Source organism: Culex quinquefasciatus, chromosome 2, assembly GCF_015732765.1.
Source record: "Culex quinquefasciatus strain JHB chromosome 2, VPISU_Cqui_1.0_pri_paternal, whole genome shotgun sequence".
NCBI classification, from domain to species: domain Eukaryota; kingdom Metazoa; phylum Arthropoda; class Insecta; order Diptera; family Culicidae; genus Culex; species Culex quinquefasciatus.
In genome coordinates, this window is record NC_051862.1 from 97,473,568 (window position 1) to 97,496,751 (window position 23,184).

General features: G+C 41.4%; 2 protein-coding genes and 1 pseudogene across 4 annotated transcripts; all 3 read right to left on the minus strand.

The window, feature by feature from the left end:
* Positions 1-14,952: 14,952 nt before the first annotated feature.
* Positions 14,953-16,413, minus strand: LOC119766115 (annotated as a pseudogene).
* Positions 16,414-20,319: 3,906 nt separating this feature from the next.
* On the minus strand, positions 20,320-22,735 carry LOC6031520 (N-acetylglucosamine-6-sulfatase). Of its 3 annotated transcripts, none has more exons than XM_038254094.1 (7): positions 22,580-22,735; positions 22,463-22,522; positions 21,934-22,272; positions 21,615-21,792; positions 20,931-21,559; positions 20,718-20,867; positions 20,320-20,357 (listed from the first exon to the last, which is right to left on the minus strand). In XM_038254094.1, exons 1-6 carry the CDS (start codon positions 22,700-22,702, stop codon positions 20,718-20,720), a joined length of 1,479 nt encoding a protein of 492 aa, XP_038110022.1. In that variant the 5' UTR covers positions 22,703-22,735; the 3' UTR covers positions 20,320-20,357. The 3 variants fall into 3 exon arrangements, with proteins under 3 accessions (XP_038110022.1, XP_038110021.1, XP_001842310.2); XM_038254093.1 differs by having other exon boundaries at positions 20,714-20,867; XM_001842258.2 differs by lacking the exon at positions 20,320-20,357 and having other exon boundaries at positions 20,699-20,867.
* Positions 22,728-23,161, minus strand: LOC6031521. Its single transcript, XM_001842259.2, has 2 exons — positions 22,985-23,161; positions 22,728-22,910 (listed from the first exon to the last, which is right to left on the minus strand). Exons 1-2 carry the CDS (start codon positions 23,047-23,049, stop codon positions 22,817-22,819), a joined length of 159 nt encoding a protein of 52 aa, XP_001842311.1. The 5' UTR covers positions 23,050-23,161; the 3' UTR covers positions 22,728-22,816.
* Positions 23,162-23,184: the final 23 nt, after the last annotated feature.

Genomic DNA, 23,184 nt, shown 5'->3' on the forward strand with positions numbered 1-23,184 from the left:
AGCTCGCAGGCTGCCGACATCCTCCCGACCGCCCTCTGACCACATGTCCGGAATGCCGCACACTCAATCACCATCGCCGCCAGCACCGTCCTCGTTCACAGCTACCACTCAACTAACTCTTTCTCTTCGGTTTTTCCCCACACGCTGTTCTCTCTCAGCTTATCTGCCAAGGGGCATGACACTCAGCGGATCAGACCCTACAATCCCCCCTTGGTTTTATTTGAATGATGTTGACCTAGTGCAAAACCTAACAATGTCAATAGAAATCTCTAACTTCTTTAAAATAAAATAGTATCTGTCATATGTGAAACTCTACTCTAACTTACTGCTTACTGTTATACATATTATCGTCTTGAGACCTGTTTTACCCATTCATGGTAATAATGTGATGCAGATCGTGAAGGTGACCTATCAGTTATGCTACTCTAATGTATACATCTTACACAACAAAAGTTGAATAAATTCTTCTTCATCTGTTGATGCATAATCAATTTCCATATACATAAACGCTTTTACTATGTTCTACCTTTTGTGAACTTAGCCATGTTACATTAAAAATTACTGATTTAACATTTGTTTATCTAGGATACAGAATCTCTATTTGTTTTAATATTGATGATGTCGGTAATCACATCAAGATGTACTCTTGAACTATATTTGTTTGACTAAATATATCACTGGAATATATTCTCCAAGTAGAACGTCTACCTCAGCAAATTTAAAAATATATATCCGTTATGGCCCTTGCGCAATTCACTATATTCGTCTTACACAACGTCTGAAAATATATAACAAAACACACCAACACAACGTAACGGAAAAACATCCCATGATCTTAATCTCAGTTATATCCTGCTTTAAAGGTAAAATATTGTATCGATGGGCTTGATTTCGATTTCTTCTTCAACACAAGAATGATTCGTTTACAAATAAATTCTAGTTCAGATCCTATCCAACCCTCGAACAAAATAAAGTTGAAACAATATTCCAATGAATCAGTATTAAATGCAAATGTCAAATGTCTTATGTTGAAACTTCATTGAGTTATTCAATATCACCTCATATTAACCACAATATATTTCCTCAGTTATAATTGCTCAATTCCTGTCACAGGCATGCATACTGTTAGACAAATGAGTGCCACTTCGTCTAAGTAAAGTGAAAATTTCCTAAGATTTTATAATAAAACATACTTATTATTCACAATCATAGTTCACTACTTTAAACTATCAAACCAATCTAGTTCAACAAAACATATAGTTTTGCAATTCAAAAACATCGATATTGTTATTCAGAATTAAATCAATTCTAAATTTCCTATGATTGTTATAATGCTTAGAAACATCTAAAAATTTATTTATTTAATATTTAATCGGACAGAAAACTCACTATCAATCAATTTAATCTAAACCATGCATCTAAGCAAAATTATATGACATATGCCCGAATCAGAAACAGTTCTTTAAAATGAGAACTACAGTTTCAGACTTTTTTGATGCCCTTTTATAAAGTAGTGATTGATAAACTTCAGTTATGTAACCAATCAGCACTTTTACCACCCAATGCTTAGTTAGCCTACTATATTATCCAGTAAAATAGCATTTATTCTAGTGTCGTGCCATCGTCAATAATTTAGAAACCTCTCGATAAATCTTCAACCATGTACCAACATCTATCTATTCTTCTGAGCAGTGAAAACTTCAGAAAACTTTAGTAAGACATTTTTTAAACAAAGTCCTGTGCAACAGTGTTACAAGTAATGTTCAACCATGTCATCTAAAAATCCCTATATCTAGCAACTTTGAATAACATTCCATACAATGAACATGAACACTTCCGAATAACCTCCTTACTAGAAAATCCTCTTATAACTTAATTCTTACTCAAAATATTCATTAAAGTTATCTAAGTCCAGACATGTCTTCGAAACAACAACATAAACATAACGATGAGGACATCTGCCTTTCACTTCCATCGAACATCTGTTAATATCACAAAAGAAATGCAAATGAGCTCGTCACTAGCGCAGTTTCTGATTTGACAATCTACTTGGCAGTTGATGCTCACTTACGCTACACCATATTGAAAACAACGAATTATTCCCCCGTTGCGTTGAATCTCTATCTTTAATATGTTAGCGTATAAAATGTAAACCATTATCTTCAGTTAGACTAAAACTGTTATCATTAGATATAACACAGCTGTACTTTGTTTCCAGTCAAAAATCCTAACCATTGATTCGATGATATACACAACCTTTACCGGATTACAATTTAACGCCGAATAATGTCCACATACTTCTTTTTACAAGACCTTCCAGAAAAATCGACAATCCACCTCAACGCTTTACATCAGATTACACTGTGGATATTCACAAGCCTCTTCTCCTCCTGGTCTTACAGCGAAAATTCACAAATCATCTCTATGCCAGGCATGAGTTGACATCCACAAGCCTCCTCAGCGTCAGTTTTACAGTTAATACCCTCACCCTGGCTAGTGAACATCACTAGTCAAATCAACACCAGGCATTCTAGAAACATTAATTACATGACCTTCACTTTTCTCGAACCTCCGAACATTGGCAGTGATCCTCTCTTGAATTAACATTTTCATCTTAGAACAAAACATATATAACCAATTATTGAACGTAACAAATGTCATTCGTTGAAGCATTAGAAATTACAGATTAAACCAACTTTTAACCCAAGAACTACTCGTGAATAAACACTTCTGCTCATCTCTTGTGACAATTCACACCTTCTTTTAACTTACTACTTGGAGAGTAAACTGATTTACCACCTACAATAGCTGTTACGATTCCTCTAGAAACCCTCTGACACACCATTAAACCATTTAAAGAGTCATTACGGTTTGCAATCAATTGCATACTCCACCCTTGAACATCCCATATATTCATCACCTATAACGATGATTTCAGGAGCAATTCTAATTTAATTCTTGAACAGCTTGACAACTGAACATCTTACCCGTGAACAATCCATTTGTTCACCACCCATAACAACAGTTACAGGGACAACTACATAACAATTCGTGAACAGCTAGACAACTGAACACTTTTCCCGTGAACAACCTTTTGTTCACCACCAATAATAATTATAGAGACAACTACAACCAATTCGTGAACAGCTAGACAACTGAACACTTTTCCCGTGAACAACCTTTTGTTCACCACCTATAAAAATTATAGGGACAACTACAACTAATTCGTGAACAGCTAGACAACTGCACTTTACCCGTGAACAACCTTTTGTTCACCACCTATAATAATTATAGGGACAACTCATTACGATTCGTGAACAGCTAGACAACTGAACACTTTACCCGTGAACAACCATTTGTTCACCACCTATAATAATTATAGGGACAACTCATTACGATTCGTGAACAGCTAGACAACTGAACACTTTACCCGTGAACAACCATTTGTTCACCACCTATAATAATTATAGGGACAACTACAACCAATTCGTGAACAGCTAGACAACTGAACACTTTACCCGTGAACAACCATTTGTTCACCACCTATAATAATTATAGGGACAACTCATTACGATTCGTGAACAGCTAGACAACTGAACACTTTACCCGTGAACAATCATTTGTTCACCACCTATAATAATTATAGGGACAACTACAACCAATTCGTGAACAGCTAGACAACTGAACACTTTACCCGTGAACAACCATTTGTTCACCACCTATAAACATTATAGGGACAACTACAACTAATTCGTGAACAGCTAGACAACTGCACTTTACCCGTGAACAACCTTTTGTTCACCACCTATAATAATTATAGGGACAACTCATTACGATTCGTGAACAGCTAGACAACTGAACACTTTACCCGTGAACAACCATTTGTTCACCACCTATAATAATTATAGGGACAACTCATTACGATTCGTGAACAGCTAGACAACTGAACACTTTACCCGTGAACAACCTTTTGTTCACCACCTATAATAATTATAGGGACAACTCATTACGATTCGTGAACAGCTAGACAACTGAACACTTTACCCGTGAACAACCATTTGTTCACCACCTATAATAATTATAGGGACAACTCATTACGATTCGTGAACAGCTAGACAACTGAACACTTTACCCGTGAACAACCATTTGTTCACCACCTATAATAATTATAGGGACAACTCATTACGATTCGTGAACAGCTAGACAACTGAACACTTTACCCGTGAACAACCATTTGTTCACCACCTATAATAATTATAGGGACAACTCATTACGATTCGTGAACAGCTAGACAACTGAACACTTTACCCGTGAACAATCATTTGTTCACCACCTATAATAATTATAGGGACAACTACAACCAATTCGTGAACAGCTAGACAACTGAACACTTTACCCGTGAACAACCATTTGTTCACCACCTATAAAAATTATAGGGACAACTACAACTAATTCGTGAACAGCTAGACAACTGAACACTTTACCCGTGAACAACCATTTGTTCACCACCTATAATAATTATAGGGACAACTACAACCAATTCGTGAACAGCTAGACAACTGCACTTTACCCGTGAACAACCTTTGGTTCACCACCTATAATAATTATAGGGACAACTCATTACGATTCGTGAACAGCTAGACAACTGAACACTTTACCCGTGAACAACCATTTGTTCACCACCTATAATAATTATAGGGACAACTCATTACGATTCGTGAACAGCTAGACAACTGAACACTTTACCCGTGAACAACCATTTGTTCACCACCTATAAAAATTATAGGGACAACTACAACTAATTCGTGAACAGCTAGACAACTGAACACTTTACCCGTGAACAACCATTTGTTCACCACCTATAATAATTATAGGGACAACTACAACCAATTCGTGAACAGCTAGACAACTGCACTTTACCCGTGAACAACCTTTGGTTCACCACCTATAATAATTATAGGGACAACTCATTACGATTCGTGAACAGCTAGACAACTGAACACTTTACCCGTGAACAACCATTTGTTCACCACCTATAATAATTATAGGGACAACTCATTACGATTCGTGAACAGCTAGACAACTGAACACTTTACCCGTGAACAACCTTTTGTTCACCACCTATAATAATTATAGGGACAACTCATTACGATTCGTGAACAGCTAGACAACTGAACACTTTACCCGTGAACAACCATTTGTTCACCACCTATAATAATTATAGGGACAACTCATTACGATTCGTGAACAGCTAGACAACTGAACACTTTACCCGTGAACAACCATTTGTTCACCACCTATAATAATTATAGGGACAACTCATTACGATTCGTGAACAGCTAGACAACTGAACACTTTACCCGTGAACAACCATTTGTTCACCACCTATAAAAATTATAGGGACAACTACAACTAATTCGTGAACAGCTAGACAACTGAACACTTTACCCGTGAACAACCATTTGTTCACCACCTATAATAATTATAGGGACAACTCATTACGATTCGTGAACAGCTAGACAACTGAACACTTTACCCGTGAACAACCATTTGTTCACCACCTATAATAATTATAGGGACAACTCATTACGATTCGTGAACAGCTAGACAACTGAACACTTTACCCGTGAACAACCATTTGTTCACCACCTATAATAATTATAGGGACAACTCATTACGATTCGTGAACAGCTAGACAACTGAACACTTTACCCGTGAACAACCATTTGTTCACCACCTATAAAAATTATAGGGACAACTACAACCAATTCGTGAACAGCTAGACAACTGAACACTTTACCCGTGAACAACCATTTGTTCACCACCTATAAAAATTATAGGGACAACTACAACTAATTCGTGAACAGCTAGACAACTGAACACTTTACCCGTGAACAACCATTTGTTCACCACCTATAATAATTATAGGGACAACTACAACCAATTCGTGAACAGCTAGACAACTGCACTTTACCCGTGAACAACCTTTGGTTCACCACCTATAATAATTATAGGGACAACTCATTACGATTCGTGAACAGCTAGACAACTGCACTTTACCCGTGAACAACCTTTTGTTCACCACCTATAATAATTATAGGGACAACTCATTACGATTCGTGAACAGCTAGACAACTGAACACTTTACCCGTGAACAACCATTTGTTCACCACCTATAATAATTATAGGGACAACTCATTACGATTCGTGAACAGCTAGACAACTGAACACTTTACCCGTGAACAACCATTTGTTCACCACCTATAATAATTATAGGGACAACTCATTACGATTCGTGAACAGCTAGACAACTGAACACTTTACCCGTGAACAATCATTTGTTCACCACCTATAATAATCATAGGGACAACTACAACCAATTCGTGAACAGCTAGACAACTGAACACTTTACCCGTGAACAACCATTTGTTCACCACCTATAAAAATTATAGGGACAACTACAACTAATTCGTGAACAGCTAGACAACTGAACACTTTACCCGTGAACAACCATTTGTTCACCACCTATAATAATTATAGGGACAACTACAACCAATTCGTGAACAGCTAGACAACTGCACTTTACCCGTGAACAACCTTTGGTTCACCACCTATAATAATTATAGGGACAACTCATTACGATTCGTGAACAGCTAGACAACTGCACTTTACCCGTGAACAACCTTTTGTTCACCACCTATAATAATTATAGGGACAACTCATTACGATTCGTGAACAGCTAGACAACTGAACACTTTACCCGTGAACAACCATTTGTTCACCACCTATAAAAATTATAGGGACAACTACAACTAATTCGTGAACAGCTAGACAACTGCACTTTACCCGTGAACAACCTTTTGTTCACCACCTATAAAAATTATAGGGACAACTACAACTAATTCGTGAACAGCTAGACAACTGAACACTTTACCCGTGAACAACCATTTGTTCACCACCTATAATAATTATAGGGACAACTACAACCAATTCGTGAACAGCTAGACAACTGCACTTTACCCGTGAACAACCTTTGGTTCACCACCTATAATAATTATAGGGACAACTCATTACGATTCGTGAACAGCTAGACAACTGAACACTTTACCCGTGAACAACCATTTGTTCACCACCTATAATAATTATAGGGACAACTCATTACGATTCGTGAACAGCTAGACAACTGAACACTTTACCCGTGAACAATCATTTGTTCACCACCTATAATAATCATAGGGACAACTACAACCAATTCGTGAACAGCTAGACAACTGAACACTTTACCCGTGAACAACCATTTGTTCACCACCTATAAAAATTATAGGGACAACTACAACTAATTCGTGAACAGCTAGACAACTGAACACTTTACCCGTGAACAACCATTTGTTCACCACCTATAATAATTATAGGGACAACTACAACCAATTCGTGAACAGCTAGACAACTGCACTTTACCCGTGAACAACCTTTGGTTCACCACCTATAATAATTATAGGGACAACTCATTACGATTCGTGAACAGCTAGACAACTGCACTTTACCCGTGAACAACCTTTTGTTCACCACCTATAATAATTATAGGGACAACTCATTACGATTCGTGAACAGCTAGACAACTGAACACTTTACCCGTGAACAACCATTTGTTCACCACCTATAAAAATTATAGGGACAACTACAACTAATTCGTGAACAGCTAGACAACTGAACACTTTACCCGTGAACAACCATTTGTTCACCACCTATAATAATTATAGGGACAACTACAACCAATTCGTGAACAGCTAGACAACTGCACTTTACCCGTGAACAACCTTTGGTTCACCACCTATAATAATTATAGGGACAACTCATTACGATTCGTGAACAGCTAGACAACTGAACACTTTACCCGTGAACAACCATTTGTTCACCACCTATAATAATTATAGGGACAACTCATTACGATTCGTGAACAGCTAGACAACTGAACACTTTACCCGTGAACAACCATTTGTTCACCACCTATAATAATTATAGGGACAACTCATTACGATTCGTGAACAGCTAGACAACTGAACACTTTACCCGTGAACAACCATTTGTTCACCACCTATAATAATTATAGGGACAACTCATTACGATTCGTGAACAGCTAGACAACTGAACACTTTACCCGTGAACAATCATTTGTTCACCACCTATAATAATCATAGGGACAACTACAACCAATTCGTGAACAGCTAGACAACTGAACACTTTACCCGTGAACAACCATTTGTTCACCACCTATAAAAATTATAGGGACAACTACAACTAATTCGTGAACAGCTAGACAACTGAACACTTTACCCGTGAACAACCATTTGTTCACCACCTATAATAATTATAGGGACAACTACAACCAATTCGTGAACAGCTAGACAACTGCACTTTACCCGTGAACAACCTTTGGTTCACCACCTATAATAATTATAGGGACAACTCATTACGATTCGTGAACAGCTAGACAACTGAACACTTTACCCGTGAACAACCATTTGTTCACCACCTATAATAATTATAGGGACAACTCATTACGATTCGTGAACAGCTAGACAACTGAACACTTTACCCGTGAACAACCATTTGTTCACCACCTATAATAATTATAGGGACAACTCATTACGATTCGTGAACAGCTAGACAACTGAACACTTTACCCGTGAACAACCATTTGTTCACCACCTATAATAATTATAGGGACAACTCATTACGATTCGTGAACAGCTAGACAACTGAACACTTTACCCGTGAACAATCATTTGTTCACCACCTATAATAATTATAGGGACAACTACAACCAATTCGTGAACAGCTAGACAACTGAACACTTTACCCGTGAACAACCATTTGTTCACCACCTATAAAAATTATAGGGACAACTACAACTAATTCGTGAACAGCTAGACAACTGAACACTTTACCCGTGAACAACCATTTGTTCACCACCTATAATAATTATAGGGACAACTACAACCAATTCGTGAACAGCTAGACAACTGCACTTTACCCGTGAACAACCTTTGGTTCACCACCTATAATAATTATAGGGACAACTCATTACGATTCGTGAACAGCTAGACAACTGCACTTTACCCGTGAACAACCTTTTGTTCACCACCTATAATAATTATAGGGACAACTCATTACGATTCGTGAACAGCTAGACAACTGAACACTTTACCCGTGAACAACCATTTGTTCACCACCTATAATAATTATAGGGACAACTCATTACGATTCGTGAACAGCTAGACAACTGAACACTTTACCCGTGAACAACCATTTGTTCACCACCTATAATAATTATAGGGACAACTCATTACGATTCGTGAACAGCTAGACAACTGAACACTTTACCCGTGAACAATCATTTGTTCACCACCTATAATAATCATAGGGACAACTACAACCAATTCGTGAACAGCTAGACAACTGAACACTTTACCCGTGAACAACCATTTGTTCACCACCTATAAAAATTATAGGGACAACTACAACTAATTCGTGAACAGCTAGACAACTGAACACTTTACCCGTGAACAACCATTTGTTCACCACCTATAATAATTATAGGGACAACTACAACCAATTCGTGAACAGCTAGACAACTGCACTTTACCCGTGAACAACCTTTGGTTCACCACCTATAATAATTATAGGGACAACTCATTACGATTCGTGAACAGCTAGACAACTGCACTTTACCCGTGAACAACCTTTTGTTCACCACCTATAATAATTATAGGGACAACTCATTGCGATTCGTGAACAGCTAGGCAACTGAACACTTTACCCGTGAACAACCATTTGTTCACCACCTATAAAAATTATAGGGACAACTACAACTAATTCGTGAACAGCTAGACAACTGCACTTTACCCGTGAACAACCTTTTGTTCACCACCTATAATAATTATAGGGACAACTCATTACGATTCGTGAACAGCTAGACAACTGAACACTTTACCCGTGAACAACCATTTGTTCACCACCTATAATAATTATAGGGACAACTCATTACGATTCGTGAACAGCTAGACAACTGAACACTTTACCCGTGAACAACCATTTGTTCACCACCTATAATAATTATAGGGACAACTCATTACGATTCGTGAACAGCTAGACAACTGAACACTTTACCCGTGAACAACCATTTGTTCACCACCTATAATAATTATAGGGACAACTCATTACGATTCGTGAACAGCTAGACAACTGAACACTTTACCCGTGAACAATCATTTGTTCACCACCTATAATAATTATAGGGACAACTACAACCAATTCGTGAACAGCTAGACAACTGAACACTTTACCCGTGAACAACCATTTGTTCACCACCTATAAAAATTATAGGGACAACTACAACTAATTCGTGAACAGCTAGACAACTGAACACTTTACCCGTGAACAACCATTTGTTCACCACCTATAATAATTATAGGGACAACTACAACCAATTCGTGAACAGCTAGACAACTGCACTTTACCCGTGAACAACCTTTGGTTCACCACCTATAATAATTATAGGGACAACTCATTACGATTCGTGAACAGCTAGACAACTGAACACTTTACCCGTGAACAACCATTTGTTCACCACCTATAATAATTATAGGGACAACTCATTACGATTCGTGAACAGCTAGACAACTGAACACTTTACCCGTGAACAATCATTTGTTCACCACCTATAATAATTATAGGGACAACTACAACCAATTCGTGAACAGCTAGACAACTGAACACTTTACCCGTGAACCACCTTTGGTTCACCACCTATAATAATTATAGGGACAACTCATTACGATTCGTGAACAGCTAGACAACTGAACACTTTACCCGAGGGGGATGACACTCCCGAGATGAGCTTGCGATTCAACTGCGATGACCTTCGATGAACGCGATCTGCCACGATTACCAAGAATCAGCGCGATCTGGCACGATTGCATCGCGATGTGAGCGCGATGTACAAAAATCGCGCGATTTCAGCTGTCTACTGCTCGAATGAGTTTGACAGCAACCAAATGACAGGTCTTGCTGAAATTCGATTCGAGCAGTGGAATAGCAAAACAAAACAAAAGGAAAAAAACACGTGGCAAACTGGCTGTTGGAGGCGTGCTTTTTTGCGAGATAGTTCCTGAAGAACCAACCGCGGCCGCCACGGCGAGCGCCGCCGGAGTGACCCCCTGTGAAGGGCGATGAAGCCGCCGTCGATTCGCCAGCTCAAGCGACAGCCCCTGAAGTCGTGAAGAAGGAGGAAGTGGTTGCTGCGTCTGTTGAGGTGGATAAGAAAGATTAGGTCCATGCCCTGGTCGCTGTAGGGTATAGGGTTCGCTGGAGGGAAACAAACCTTTAAAAGAGCCTGTGGCTGCGACGCAGGTTGTGCAGGAAGTCGTCGAGGATGCCGTGGCCGTTGAGCCCATAAATGACGGTTAATCCCAAATTAAATTCGATCCCCTGCCCTACATGCCTTGATCCTCCCCGGTATCGATGTTCGCAGAAGCTTCCATGTCCCATCAGAACTCTCTCAGTCAGTTCCCGGAGCTGGTTTCGCTGCTGGAAATTGTACCGGAGCAGCAGGAAGAATCCAAGCTGGTTGTTGCGGTCAAACCTCCAGCGGCAGTTTACCTGAAGAGATCGTCTAAAAGGTAGAGTAGAAGTCCACTGAGGCTGTCACTACTCCCGCGCCAGTTGTGGAGGAGGTCAAATCAGTTTTCGTTGAAAAGATTGAGGAGAAGCCGTCTTCCGTGCAGGCCGCCACGAGAACTTAGTAGCAGTAGCTGAAGAAAACTGTCATCGTGGTAGTGGACCAGATCCTGGACAAGTTAGAGAAGGTGGTCCAGTTTGAGGCCGTGCCCTTGACTACGATTGCGGAATAGTCAACCTTAAAAAAGGCTAAGCTCGCATCGATCCTCGTCCAGGGAAAACGGACCACAATCAACCTGCTGCTGCCGCCGGGTATTTCCACAAGTATTGCGAACTGCACGATTCCACCGGATGTCGTGACCCAGCTCTGGCGAAAAATTAGTGCAAAACCTGGATCTGCCCGTCTACGCCAGATACCTGTTGATTGCGATCTACCCCACTAAGGAGCACTTCCAGTCTCAGCCAAAAGGGCGGAAATGGAGTGCAACGCCGCTGGAACGGAACGCTGCTGGCCTCCGGATCGTACGTCGGACACGCACGACTCTGCTGGAACAAACGGTACAACTATATTTTATCCGAAGCGTGTGGATAAAACGACCATGATCCGATCAATTCGTTCCAGGGACACACGGTTCGTACGGAGGTTATGCCTCCCCAGGTCAACGTCATCAAGTGGGATCTCCAGGGGCAGCTGCTGGTATCGTACTTGGACACATTGGACTTTTGCTTGTGAGTTTTTTTTAACTAATCTTTGATGTAATTTTTAAATTCTAGCAAGTCAAATTTTGATTCTTTCCAGGTCCATTTAAAGGAGATCTGCAAGATTAAACGGTCCTTGACCGGCTCCAGCACTAATAACCGATTAATGCATTTGGTCCTGGTGTCCGCTTCGTGCGACTCGACAGTCAATCTCGATAACGAATCACACCGAGCCGGTTAACTCGGTGACGTTCAGCTTGGACAGCAAGTTACTGGCGTCCGGCAGCTTCGACAAGTGCGTTCACATCACGCTTCACGATCATGCAGAGTGGCCGGCTGTTGCACAACAAGGGACCCACGGTATCTTGGAGGTGTGCTGGGATAGCAACACTTGGCACTTCATGTGCGGGATAGAATATCGGATCTGGCCGTCAGTGACTCAATCCAGCGAATGCGTGCCAGCAGTTTGCAGCTATTCTGTGGTTCGAAGGAAGGAAGATGGTATTCCATTTCGTGTTGAATTTCAAGCAATATCTAGCCGGACGTAGGAATACTGCGAATTTGGTTCTGGAGGTTTTGGACTCTGAACTGTCTGAATTCCGAACGCTAAATGTTCCCTATATTGACCGGAAGTGAATTGTACATAGGGGCAGGGGGGGCAGAATGGGCCACCTTTGGTTTTGGGCTTTAGAATGGATTTAGACCAATTGTAAGGCAAGGGTCTTGTAAAGGACTTAAAATAACGTCACCATACCGAAAACGACGTTTGAATTCATTATATTTTTCGAATTTCGAGCAAAAATGTAAATTTATTGAAAAACCACGCAAATGTTGTTTATTTCGAGGTTCTTAAATAAGCTTTCTGAAAAGTTGGATTTTTTGAAAAAGTTTGCTCAATGCTTATAACGTTACTAGATGTTACTACCAAGGTATACAAACAACAACGGAACCTTAAAATCATTTAGAGACTTGGTGGTGGAAGTGTTAAATTAAAATCCACTTGGGGGCAGAATGGACCACCCTTTTTCTGCCTTATAAAAACAATCAAAAGTTACGAAAATCGAGCTAATTGGATTATTTCACTCCTGGTAGCTTCACAAATCATGTTTAATGCAACATTAGATGATTTTTTAGTTGTTTTGATGATTATTTGTAAAAATAGTGTCCTTTTTCAACATATTAACACTATTTTCAAAAATCTTTGTTTTGGTAAGTGACTATTTTTATTAAAGTGGTCTAACTTCATGGAAACTATGTTAGAAAGGTACCTTAAGTCATTTCTTATCTCCCTTCAACGTTGTATTAGACAAATTGGCTTGTTTTCTAAGGTGGCCCATTCTGCCCCGCAGGGTGGCCCATTCTGCCCCGCACCCTGGAAAAAAAGTCGAAAAAACTTTTTTTTTTAAGTGGCTCAAAAACAGTTTTAAGATAAAAAATTTCATCAACCAAGTATATAACATTGAAGGGAACATCCCAAAGCATAAGCCTACTACACTGAATTCATAAGTTTTCATGTTTCTCTATGGTTTTTGGCGCATTTTAATTAGGCGGACCATTCTGCCCCCCCTGCCCCTAAACCAATTCGGGGAAACAGGGCTCAGGGACCTAAACAATTGTTAGAGACTGCACAATTTCGCATTTAATTTTGTTTAAATGCAATTTCAATAAAGAATTTTTTGAATACAAATTAACGCATTTTTTCATTTACTTTGTTTATCGTTGTATTACAATTATACAATTAGGTGACTTCCTTTGTGAAGCTTTCCGTACCTTCTTCCGGCATCTTCTCAACGTCTCCATCACCTAGTTCGAATTGTCCATTCCGGAAATAGTCAGGTTGATACTCCAGGGGAAACCGCGCACATTTGATGACTCGCTAGCGTTGCAACAACCAGGTCCGGAAAGATCGGCTGATCAGTCTTGGCCCAATCTCCATCTAAAATCCTAATCTTTAACCCAAAAACTCGTCGTGAAACACGACCCAGTTTTCTCTCTTCACCACTTCCAGAAGTCCGCGTGATACGACGATCGCGAGAAAAACTTCTAACCACCGGAAATGAAATCGTTGCTAAAATTGTCAGGCAGCCTGCTGGTGAACGGTCGCGGCTCCCAGTACCTGCCCAGCATCGTCGAATGAGGCTGACTTCCGGGCAGCGCTGGTCAATGATTCAAAGGGGTGACCCAGCTGGATAGTGTACTGCGTGTGGTCAGTGAGGATTCCGGCTCGCAGACTGCCACCGTTCTGCTGTGGGTCGATGCCGGATGGCGTCGCGCACTTCCTAGAGCACATGGCGTTCAAGGGTAAGGCTAAGCGTTCCCAGACTGACTTGGAACTAGAGGTGTAGAACACTTGAACGCGTTCACGTCTCGTGAGCAGAACGTCTTCTACAAAAAATGTCTTTCCAAGGATGTAACGAAAGCGGGGCAGGTTCTGTCCGACATCATTCAAAATTCAAAGCTGCGTGAGTCTGAAACCGAGCGCGCGGAATGTGATTCTGCATGAGATGCAGGAGGTCGAGAGCAACCTGCATAAAGTAGTATTGGACCGTCTGCAAGCGACCGCCTACCAGGGAATTCCGCTTGGAAACACCATTTTCCCACTGACGACAGTGGTGGCACGTCAGTTCGTCAGTGATTCTCCGGTCGACCAAGAACATCCAATCGATGGGCATGGCCGACTTGCAGGTTTTCATCAATACGCACTACAAGGCCCCCCGCATCGTAATGACCGCGGCCGGTGGCGTCAAGCTCGGAGACCTGGTCAAGCTGGCCGAGTATAGCCTCGGAATGGTTGGCAACACCTCCGTGCGCAAGTGTGCGTCTGCGATGATTCTCTACCGTTGGCGCTCGTTGCCATTGGCGTCGAGGGTTGTGACTGGATCGACCAGGACAATGTTACTGAGGCAGTTGGTAGCCGGACGTAGTTGAAGTAGGACGGGATGAGATGAGGGTGCGGGCCATCGTGACGGAGCGGAGCTGGGGCAGGAGGACGGTGGTGAAGTGGGCGAACTTGGCGTCGTAGGACGCCTCGAGGGAGGGCACCTCGATGCGGCGGAAGGTTTGGAGAAGGGGGACGATGGCGTGCCGGATTGAGCCGGTTTTGACGGGGTTGGCGACGCGGGCCTTGCCGTGGTAGTTGGCGCATTTGTTGTTGAAGATGGAGCGGAATTCGGGCAGGTCGTGGGAGGAAAGGAGGAGGGTTTGTCGGTAGAAGCGAGACCATCCGTTGAGGCACTTGTAGCGGACGTGGGAGAAGTCGGTGTGTTCGGTTGATTGGGGTTGCAGGTGAAGGTGGTCCATCAGGTGCAGCACGTGGTCCAGTTCTGGGCGAGACGGATCTCCGCTTGGTTTAGGATAAGGAGTTCGATGGATGAGAGGAAGTCAAAGTCCCGCTCGGATTCGCCCTCGGCGCCGATGGTCATCCGGAGTCCCAGCGGAGAGGCAAGAATCAAGTCCGAATTGTAGTACTTTGTGTACAGCTTCATCGAACTTTTGCTGAACGAGATGCCGATCCGGAAGTTGTCGTCGGTGCTTCCCGCGAATGTCCGCTAGTAGTCCTCCGGCTTGGGGTTGACCTTCGGGAAGGCCAGCGTTTCGCCGCCGTACTCGGACTGGAAGCGTTTGTAGTTAGTCACAAGCTTGGGATCGTCCCCGGTAAAGAGGCGCTGGTTCGTGTCGACAATCTTCATAGCCGCGCTGCGAAACGGGACCACGATCAGTACCTTTGGGCGAACCAGACCTTGGTCACGGTACTCCAGAACCGTCGTGACTTTTTTCTTCTTTTTGCCCTTTGCTTGCCAACACGCTGACCAGCGCGTGGGATCGCTCGCAAGATGGTGGTGCCAACAACGCGTCCAAGCCCCCCGGCCTAAAACTTTTTCCGATTCCGGGTCGCAAGAAAAAAGATTCTGCACAGGAAGCGGCCGCAATCCGTCTCAAAAAAAACGAAGAAAGTTTTAATATTTGATTTGTTTATTTACCTTTTCGGACTGCTCGAAACACTAAAAACAAACATAGCAGTGCGACCAGTTTCATGGAAAACTGCTGGAACGATTATTTTATGGCAACCCTGACTGCTTGATTGAAAAATTTCATTCGAGCACGATCTGTGCACGATGTACACGATGAGCGCGATCTGGCGCGATTTGGGCGCGATGAGCAAAAAAGACCGCGATGAAGGAAAGATGGGCAAGGATGAAGGAATTTGGTGCGATTTGGCACGATTTTGATCAAATCGCGAAGTGTCATCCCCCTCGACTTTACCCGTGAACAACCATTTGTTCACCACCTATAATAATTATAGGGACAACTCATTACGATTCGTGAACAGCTAGACAACTGAACACTTTACCCGTGAACAACTACATGTTCACCACCTGTTCAACTACAGGGACATTTACCCGTGAACAACTACATGTTCACCACCTGTTCAACCACAGGGACATTTACCCGTGAACAACTACATGTTCACCACCTGTTCAACTACAGGGACATTTACCCGTGAGCAACTACATGTTCACCACCTGTTCAACTACAGGGACATTTACCCGTGAACAACTACATGTTCACCACCTGTTCAACTACAGGGACATTTACCCGTGAACAACTACATGTTCACCACCTGTTCAACTACAGGGACATTTACCCGTGAACATTCCACCCGTGAACAGCTTTCTGTTCACCACCTGCAACCAATGTTACAGGGACATTATCTTGGTGCCTGACTTACCAACGACTGTCTAAACCCGGAATAAAGTAAACCATCCCTCCACGCTCCGCGTGTAAGCTCGTCTTTTTGCTGCTTTAACTAGTACCGCAACCCAAATTTCAGGATAACCTATTTTGGTCCTACGTCAAAATAAAACATAGTTCTGCGTCAAAATGTTTGTAGTCCTACGATAAACAATTGAAACTCTATGTAAAAATCAAAGTAGTCTTCCGTAAAACAATTAAAAATCTAAGTCGAAATCATTGTCATCCTGCGTTAAACTACTCGCATATCTACGTCAACATAATAATCATACAATGAAGCAAACGCAGTTCTACGTCAAAAAAATATTTTTCTCTGTTGATAAAACTTTGACTTTCCCATGTGTGTGTGTCAGAAAAATGTAAACAATTCGTTGTGAATCCAAAAACACAACCAACCAAGGCACCACTACCATCATCAAGTTCAACACCTTCTTTCAACTTTACAAAAACAAACAGCTTTATGACGTTTCGCATACGCACACCAGCGCACGATTTGCCTTTGCTGCTTGCCGACAAAATCCAAGCTCACTTCCCCTAATGCACGCACACGCAATACGTGCGAACGAAAATAACTCGATAAAGGAGAGAGAGAGAGACCGTTACTCCTCCTCCTCCCTTACTGTTTCTTTTTTTTTTTATATATCACTTGAAAATAACGCCACCATAGGCGGCTTCAAAACCATGGCCCGACTTAGCACTTGTACTTTAAATACCTCTAGTTAATCCTCGTCGCCAACTTTGTGGGGTCCTCGCCATTCCGGACGCAGCTCGCAGGCTGCCGATCATCCTCCCGACCGCCCTCTGACCACATGTCCGGAATGCCGCACACTCAATCACCATCGCCGCCAGCACCGTCCTCGTTCACAGCTACCACTCAACTAACTCTTTCTCTTCGGTTTTTCCCCACACGCTGTTCTCTCTCAGCTTATCTGCCAAGGGGCATGACACTCAGCGGATCAGACCCTACAGTACTGATTTTCAAATACGGCTTTACTTATTATCCATCATTTGATTATGTTACCAATTAATACTACATACCTTTGTTAAGGTAGTAAAACAAACTGGGTGTTTTCATTAACAAAATAATTTCCCTTAATGTGTCTACGTATCAGTAATGTTTATCATTTGCCTATACTTTGAAGCTTTAAGGAGGTATAGGCAATCAAACGTCAAAATTATCCCCCACTAGAGGGCGCTGAAACTTGGGGTGATGTTTTAATTATAACCTACAGCGAGTAAGTTGGTTTGAAATTTGAAATTGTTTTATTTCATCATGAAATCGACATTTATAGCAAATTATACCATTTTCAGGTACCGTCAGTGGGGGTGACTATGGGTCAAAAAACGATACACCTCTCGTATTTTCTTAATAACAAAAACAATTTAAATAACATTGAAAATCTTTCAACGTAGATTTGTTCTTAGATAGTTTACTAACATTTTCCCAAAATATGGTGGATTTTGATGAACACTACCTTAAATGCCAATTGTTTGAAAATTGACCCAATCTCACCCCTTAGAGGGGGTGTCATTGGGTCAAATGAAACTAAAATGATGCTCAAATACAACGATATGGCAAAAACAAGTCATGCAACAGTGTTTCTTGTTCGAGGGAATCGTATTGACACGCTACAATGTTTGAAGTGGAGATTTTCAAACATTTGGGTAGTTTTCGAGCAATTCTAACAAAAATATTAGAAAAATGATTTTTCGAGAGGTCATTTTTGGCAAAAAACTTACCCCAAATTTAGACATCTGCCAAAATAACAGGATTTGTTCTAGGAACGATATTTTTTCAGCGGAGTCATCTTAAGATGTCCCCTACACAACTCTTTCAAAAGAATTCATTTTCATTGAGAAGAACCAGAGAAATGGTAAAATCCGTAAAAAATCACTTTGACCCAATCTCACCCCCAGACCCAATGTCACCCCCACTGACGGTAAGAAATAAATAGCTTAATTGATATAAACGAAAATATTCTTGTGATTGCCGATTTAACCTGTTCATTATCTGATTCAAAATAATGGAATGTTTTAGTCAACCAAAACCTAACTAATCAATTGGGAATGTAGATTATTCAAGTGGACAAATATTTTTTAAAGTCACTTCTACCATAAAAGCAAAGCTCTGCTTGAAAAATGGTAATTGGAATGATTTTCAAAATTTGCAATCTAACCTCATTCTCGCGTTTTCAATCCGGATCTCAGAATTTTCAATGAAAAAGGCAACTTAGCAAAAAAATCAAAAGTCAATCGATAGAAGTTTTTATTTCTTACCTCCTGTTAACTTTATTTTATTCCAAAAGATCAATTTTCTTTTAAAAAACCTTTAAATAGTTTTCACTCGCCTTTGCACTTATCGTGCAAAAACGTAAACGTAACCTTGCACCAAAGTTCTCCTACTCGAATGTAGGTGGCGAATCGAGTTTTTAGCTTTGGTTTTGGGGGCCTATTGGACTATGGCAAACAAACAAAAAAACTCGCACTTATTGTGTTTCACAGTTTGCCAAACTTGGCAGTGCGTGGCCGAATGGTTACGCTGTCCGCTTTGTAAGCGGATGATTCTGGGTTCGATTCCCATCTGCTGCAACCTTCCATCGGATGAGGAAGTAAAATGTCGGTCCCGGCCTTGGTTGTTAGGCCGTTAAGTCATTCCAGGTGTAGGAGTCTGGGCCGTAGCCCAGTTAAAAAGCAGACAAACGTCAAAAAAACCAAAACAAACCGAAATGACCGAGGGGTTAATGGATGCAAAAATTATGTTCTGTAAATAAAACAATTTTTTTCAAACTTTTATGTAATTTCAAGTAACAATTAAAGGAATATGAAAAGCAAGCATTGTAAATTAATTTGATTAACTTTTTTTTATGCATCGGTGGTCCCCTCGTTATTTTTCGTTCAGCCCAGTTAGCGAGCAGCATTCGGTGACTGGGCTACGTTTTCAGCCCAGTTATCGAACAAGTACAGTACTGCCATTTCAGAGAAAATTGTCTCAAGTCAACCCTGGATTTCTTAGCAGAGTGCGGACTTTTTTCTCTGAATCGGCTATATCATCAGCATCATTCACCCTTGGCCTGCGATTTCTCGATTACTTATTCTAAAAATACTTATTCGAAAAAATATTGGTTTCCGTCTCAGAGTCTGTGGTCGTTTCGTAAATGAATTTGAATTAAAAAAAAAAAAATAATTTTGTAAGTTTGTACTTCCAATCTCGGTTTTATTCGCTGATACTGTACTTGTTCGATAACTGGGCTGAAAACGTAGCCCAGTCACCGAATGCTGCTCGCTAACTGGGCTGAACGAAAAATAACGAGGGGACCACCGATGCATAAAAAAAAGTTAATCAAATTAATTTACAATGCTTGCTTTTCATATTCCTTTAATTGTTACTTGAAATTACATAAAAGTTTGAAAAAAATTGTTTTATTTACAGAACATAATTTTTGCATCCATTAACCCCTCGGTCATTTCGGTTTGTTTTGGTTTTTTGACGTTTGTCTGCTTTTTAACTGGGCTACGGCCCAGTTATCGAGCGCCCAGTTAAAAAGCAGCCCAGTTAAACAACACCCAGTTACCGAACAACTACTGTATTAATAAATTCTTTTACACGTTTCGCCAACACACTCAGTTAAATTTACTATTGCAAGGTCGTATTTGGCCCGCACCGATGGTAACATTTCAAACGCAACGTTCTTCATCTGGTACAAATCCTCGGACAGGTCGTAGGCTTCAGCAAAGTTCTGTAAATAAACCAAGTAGCATTATAGACGAAATGTAAGTGATTACAACCACGAATGGGTTACTTCGCGATCTTTAAACCGACAGTAGATCAGGTCCAGATCGTTAGCCATGTGTCTAACACAGCTGTAAGTGTTGTTCCACGAGTCTTGGCAGTGGCACTCAGCGTCCACGGAACAAAGCGACAGCCGGTCCTTTGCCTGCCACGGACAATCTGGATTGTACGTTTCCTCGCTGCCTTCGCCCCAGTATTCGATTAAAAGTTGGCGCTCTTCGATGCCGTCGTGATGTAGCTTCGATAGAATAGATTCCCCGTCCATCGAAGTGGACGGTTCCAGCTTGGCCAGCTCCGCTATCGTTGGCGCAATATCGATCAACGCCACCGGAGAGTTGACCAAGCTTTTCGAAGCGATCTTAGGACCTGCCACGAGGAACGGAACCCGGACGTCGGTTTCGTACGGTTGGCGCTTGTCGTACGGCAGGCTGAACTGGCCAATATGGTAGCCGTTGTCCGAGGTGTAGAAGATGTACGTGTTGTTGAGGAGATTCTTGGATTCGAGCAAAGAGATGACGGCCTCGACGAGTTCGTCAACGGCCATTAGAGAGCGCCACCGGTTTCGATAGATGGTGTCCAAATAGGTGAGAGTTTTTTTTGACAGTGGAGACGGTGGCATCGTCAGGAGCCAGTGCTTTTCTGGAAGTGAACGATTAAGCATGGTTTTGAATGGGATAGTTGGTGGACGAAGTACCTAGTGGACCACATGGGAGGTTGAAATTTTTAGTTTTCAACGCTTCAACATCTGGGAAGAGTTGCTGGTGCCTGTCGGCAGCGGTGAATGGAGCATGAGGAGCTGGCGGAGCTACCATGGCAAAAAATGGCGTTTTGGTAGCGTCGATTGAAGTGATAAACTCCAGGGTACGAGTTTTCTGAAAAGCGTTTAAACGAAGGATTTCTACTATTGCCCTTTGTACTTACATTCTGTTTTTGAGAGCGCCACATGTGCCACATATTTCATATGTTGATGTGTGTTACTCAAGTTAACGACTTGATTCGACAGTTTTACTTACCAAAAGGTCAGTTAAATATTCGTCTTGGTAAAATCTAATCTGCCCATTTTCGTTCAAGGTGTAATTGTAATATCTGGAATTTCCATGCAGTCCGTACCACTGCGTCCAACCAGATGGCACCCGGTCAGAATGATATTCGTTCAGATATTTTCCAGCGTAGAACGTACTGTAGCCAGATCTCTCCAGCAGAGCGGCAACCGTTTCCGGTTCCACTTTTTCGCGCCAATGCGTTCCATAACAGCCACCGCTCTCGGAGTTGTTGAAGGTTTTTGTATTGTGCGCGTACTGACCCGACAGTAGGGCACTCCTCGACGGACAACAAATTGGCGAGGTGGTGAACTAAAAGTGGAATATCAAAAGATTGACATGAATTTTGTAGTAAATTTGTCATCATCTTGAGAAAGATTTTTTTTACAGTGCCATCGATTTGAACGCACGCATCAAACCATGGCCTGCTGATTTGCAATTGAGCGTAAGTCTTAGCAGTAAAACAGCTATTAGTGCCAATAAAAAGCTAGTTTTTACTCACAGCGTTCACGAAAGTAGCTCCACGATTTGCTACCAGTTGTTGCGTTTTAGCCATCGGATTCTGTAAGTTACAAAACCTTTATAAAAGTGCCACACAGAGGCGACAAGGGAAACAAACCATTCCTTTCAGCATAATATCCTGATCATCGGACACGATGATTACAAAATTAGGGCGTTCACAATGGACGAAACCACCCACAAAAGAGAGCAAAAGCAGTGATATTGATGTTGTACGGTCCATTTTGAGAACAACAACGCAGTAGGCGCAAGGAGGTACCACTAAAGAACAATTTTATTTCATTCCTTCCAATTGGGGCAATCTATCAACTAAAATGGCTCAATTTCAACAATGCACTTAATGTGGAATGGCCGGCATCAGCTCCAGACCGACGCACTCCTTCGCAACTCGAACTCCTACAATGAATAACGATGCGCTCTTCACGAGGGACCTGGAAGGAAGTGAATGTGTGCGATAAGCGGAAAGTTATGACAGAATTAGGTTAGACGAAATTTGAGTAATTACCACTTGAACTCGTCGTTGTAGATATCCTTGAAGAATGACATAAAGCCACCCTTTTTTGGAGCCATTTTAAATGGTGAATAGAGGTATTTTCTTTTATTCAAAAATCACTGGAAAATCTTTGCAGCAAAATTTTGAAGCAGATTTTTCTCGTGCGTGAATGAACTGTCAAAATTGACAGAGCCTGCTGTTGAAAAGTGTGA

Bases quoted from the DNA above. Each gene is read 5' to 3' on its own strand.
- LOC6031520 (XM_038254094.1), bottom strand. From the start codon at position 22,702: ATGGACCGTACAACATCAATATCACTGCTTTTGCTCTCTTTTGTGGGT. The intron at 22,523-22,579 runs GTTTGTTTCCCT...TGTAACTTACAG, and splicing joins ATATTATGCTGAAAGGAATG to AATCCGATGGCTAAAACGCA. The intron at 22,273-22,462 runs GTGAGTAAAAAC...TTCCACTTTTAG, and splicing joins GAGCTACTTTCGTGAACGCT to TTCACCACCTCGCCAATTTG.
- LOC6031521 (XM_001842259.2), bottom strand. From the start codon at position 23,049: ATGGCTCCAAAAAAGGGTGGCTTTATGTCATTCTTCAAGGATATCTAC. The intron at 22,911-22,984 runs GTAATTACTCAA...ACTTCCTTCCAG, and splicing joins TACAACGACGAGTTCAAGTG to GTCCCTCGTGAAGAGCGCAT.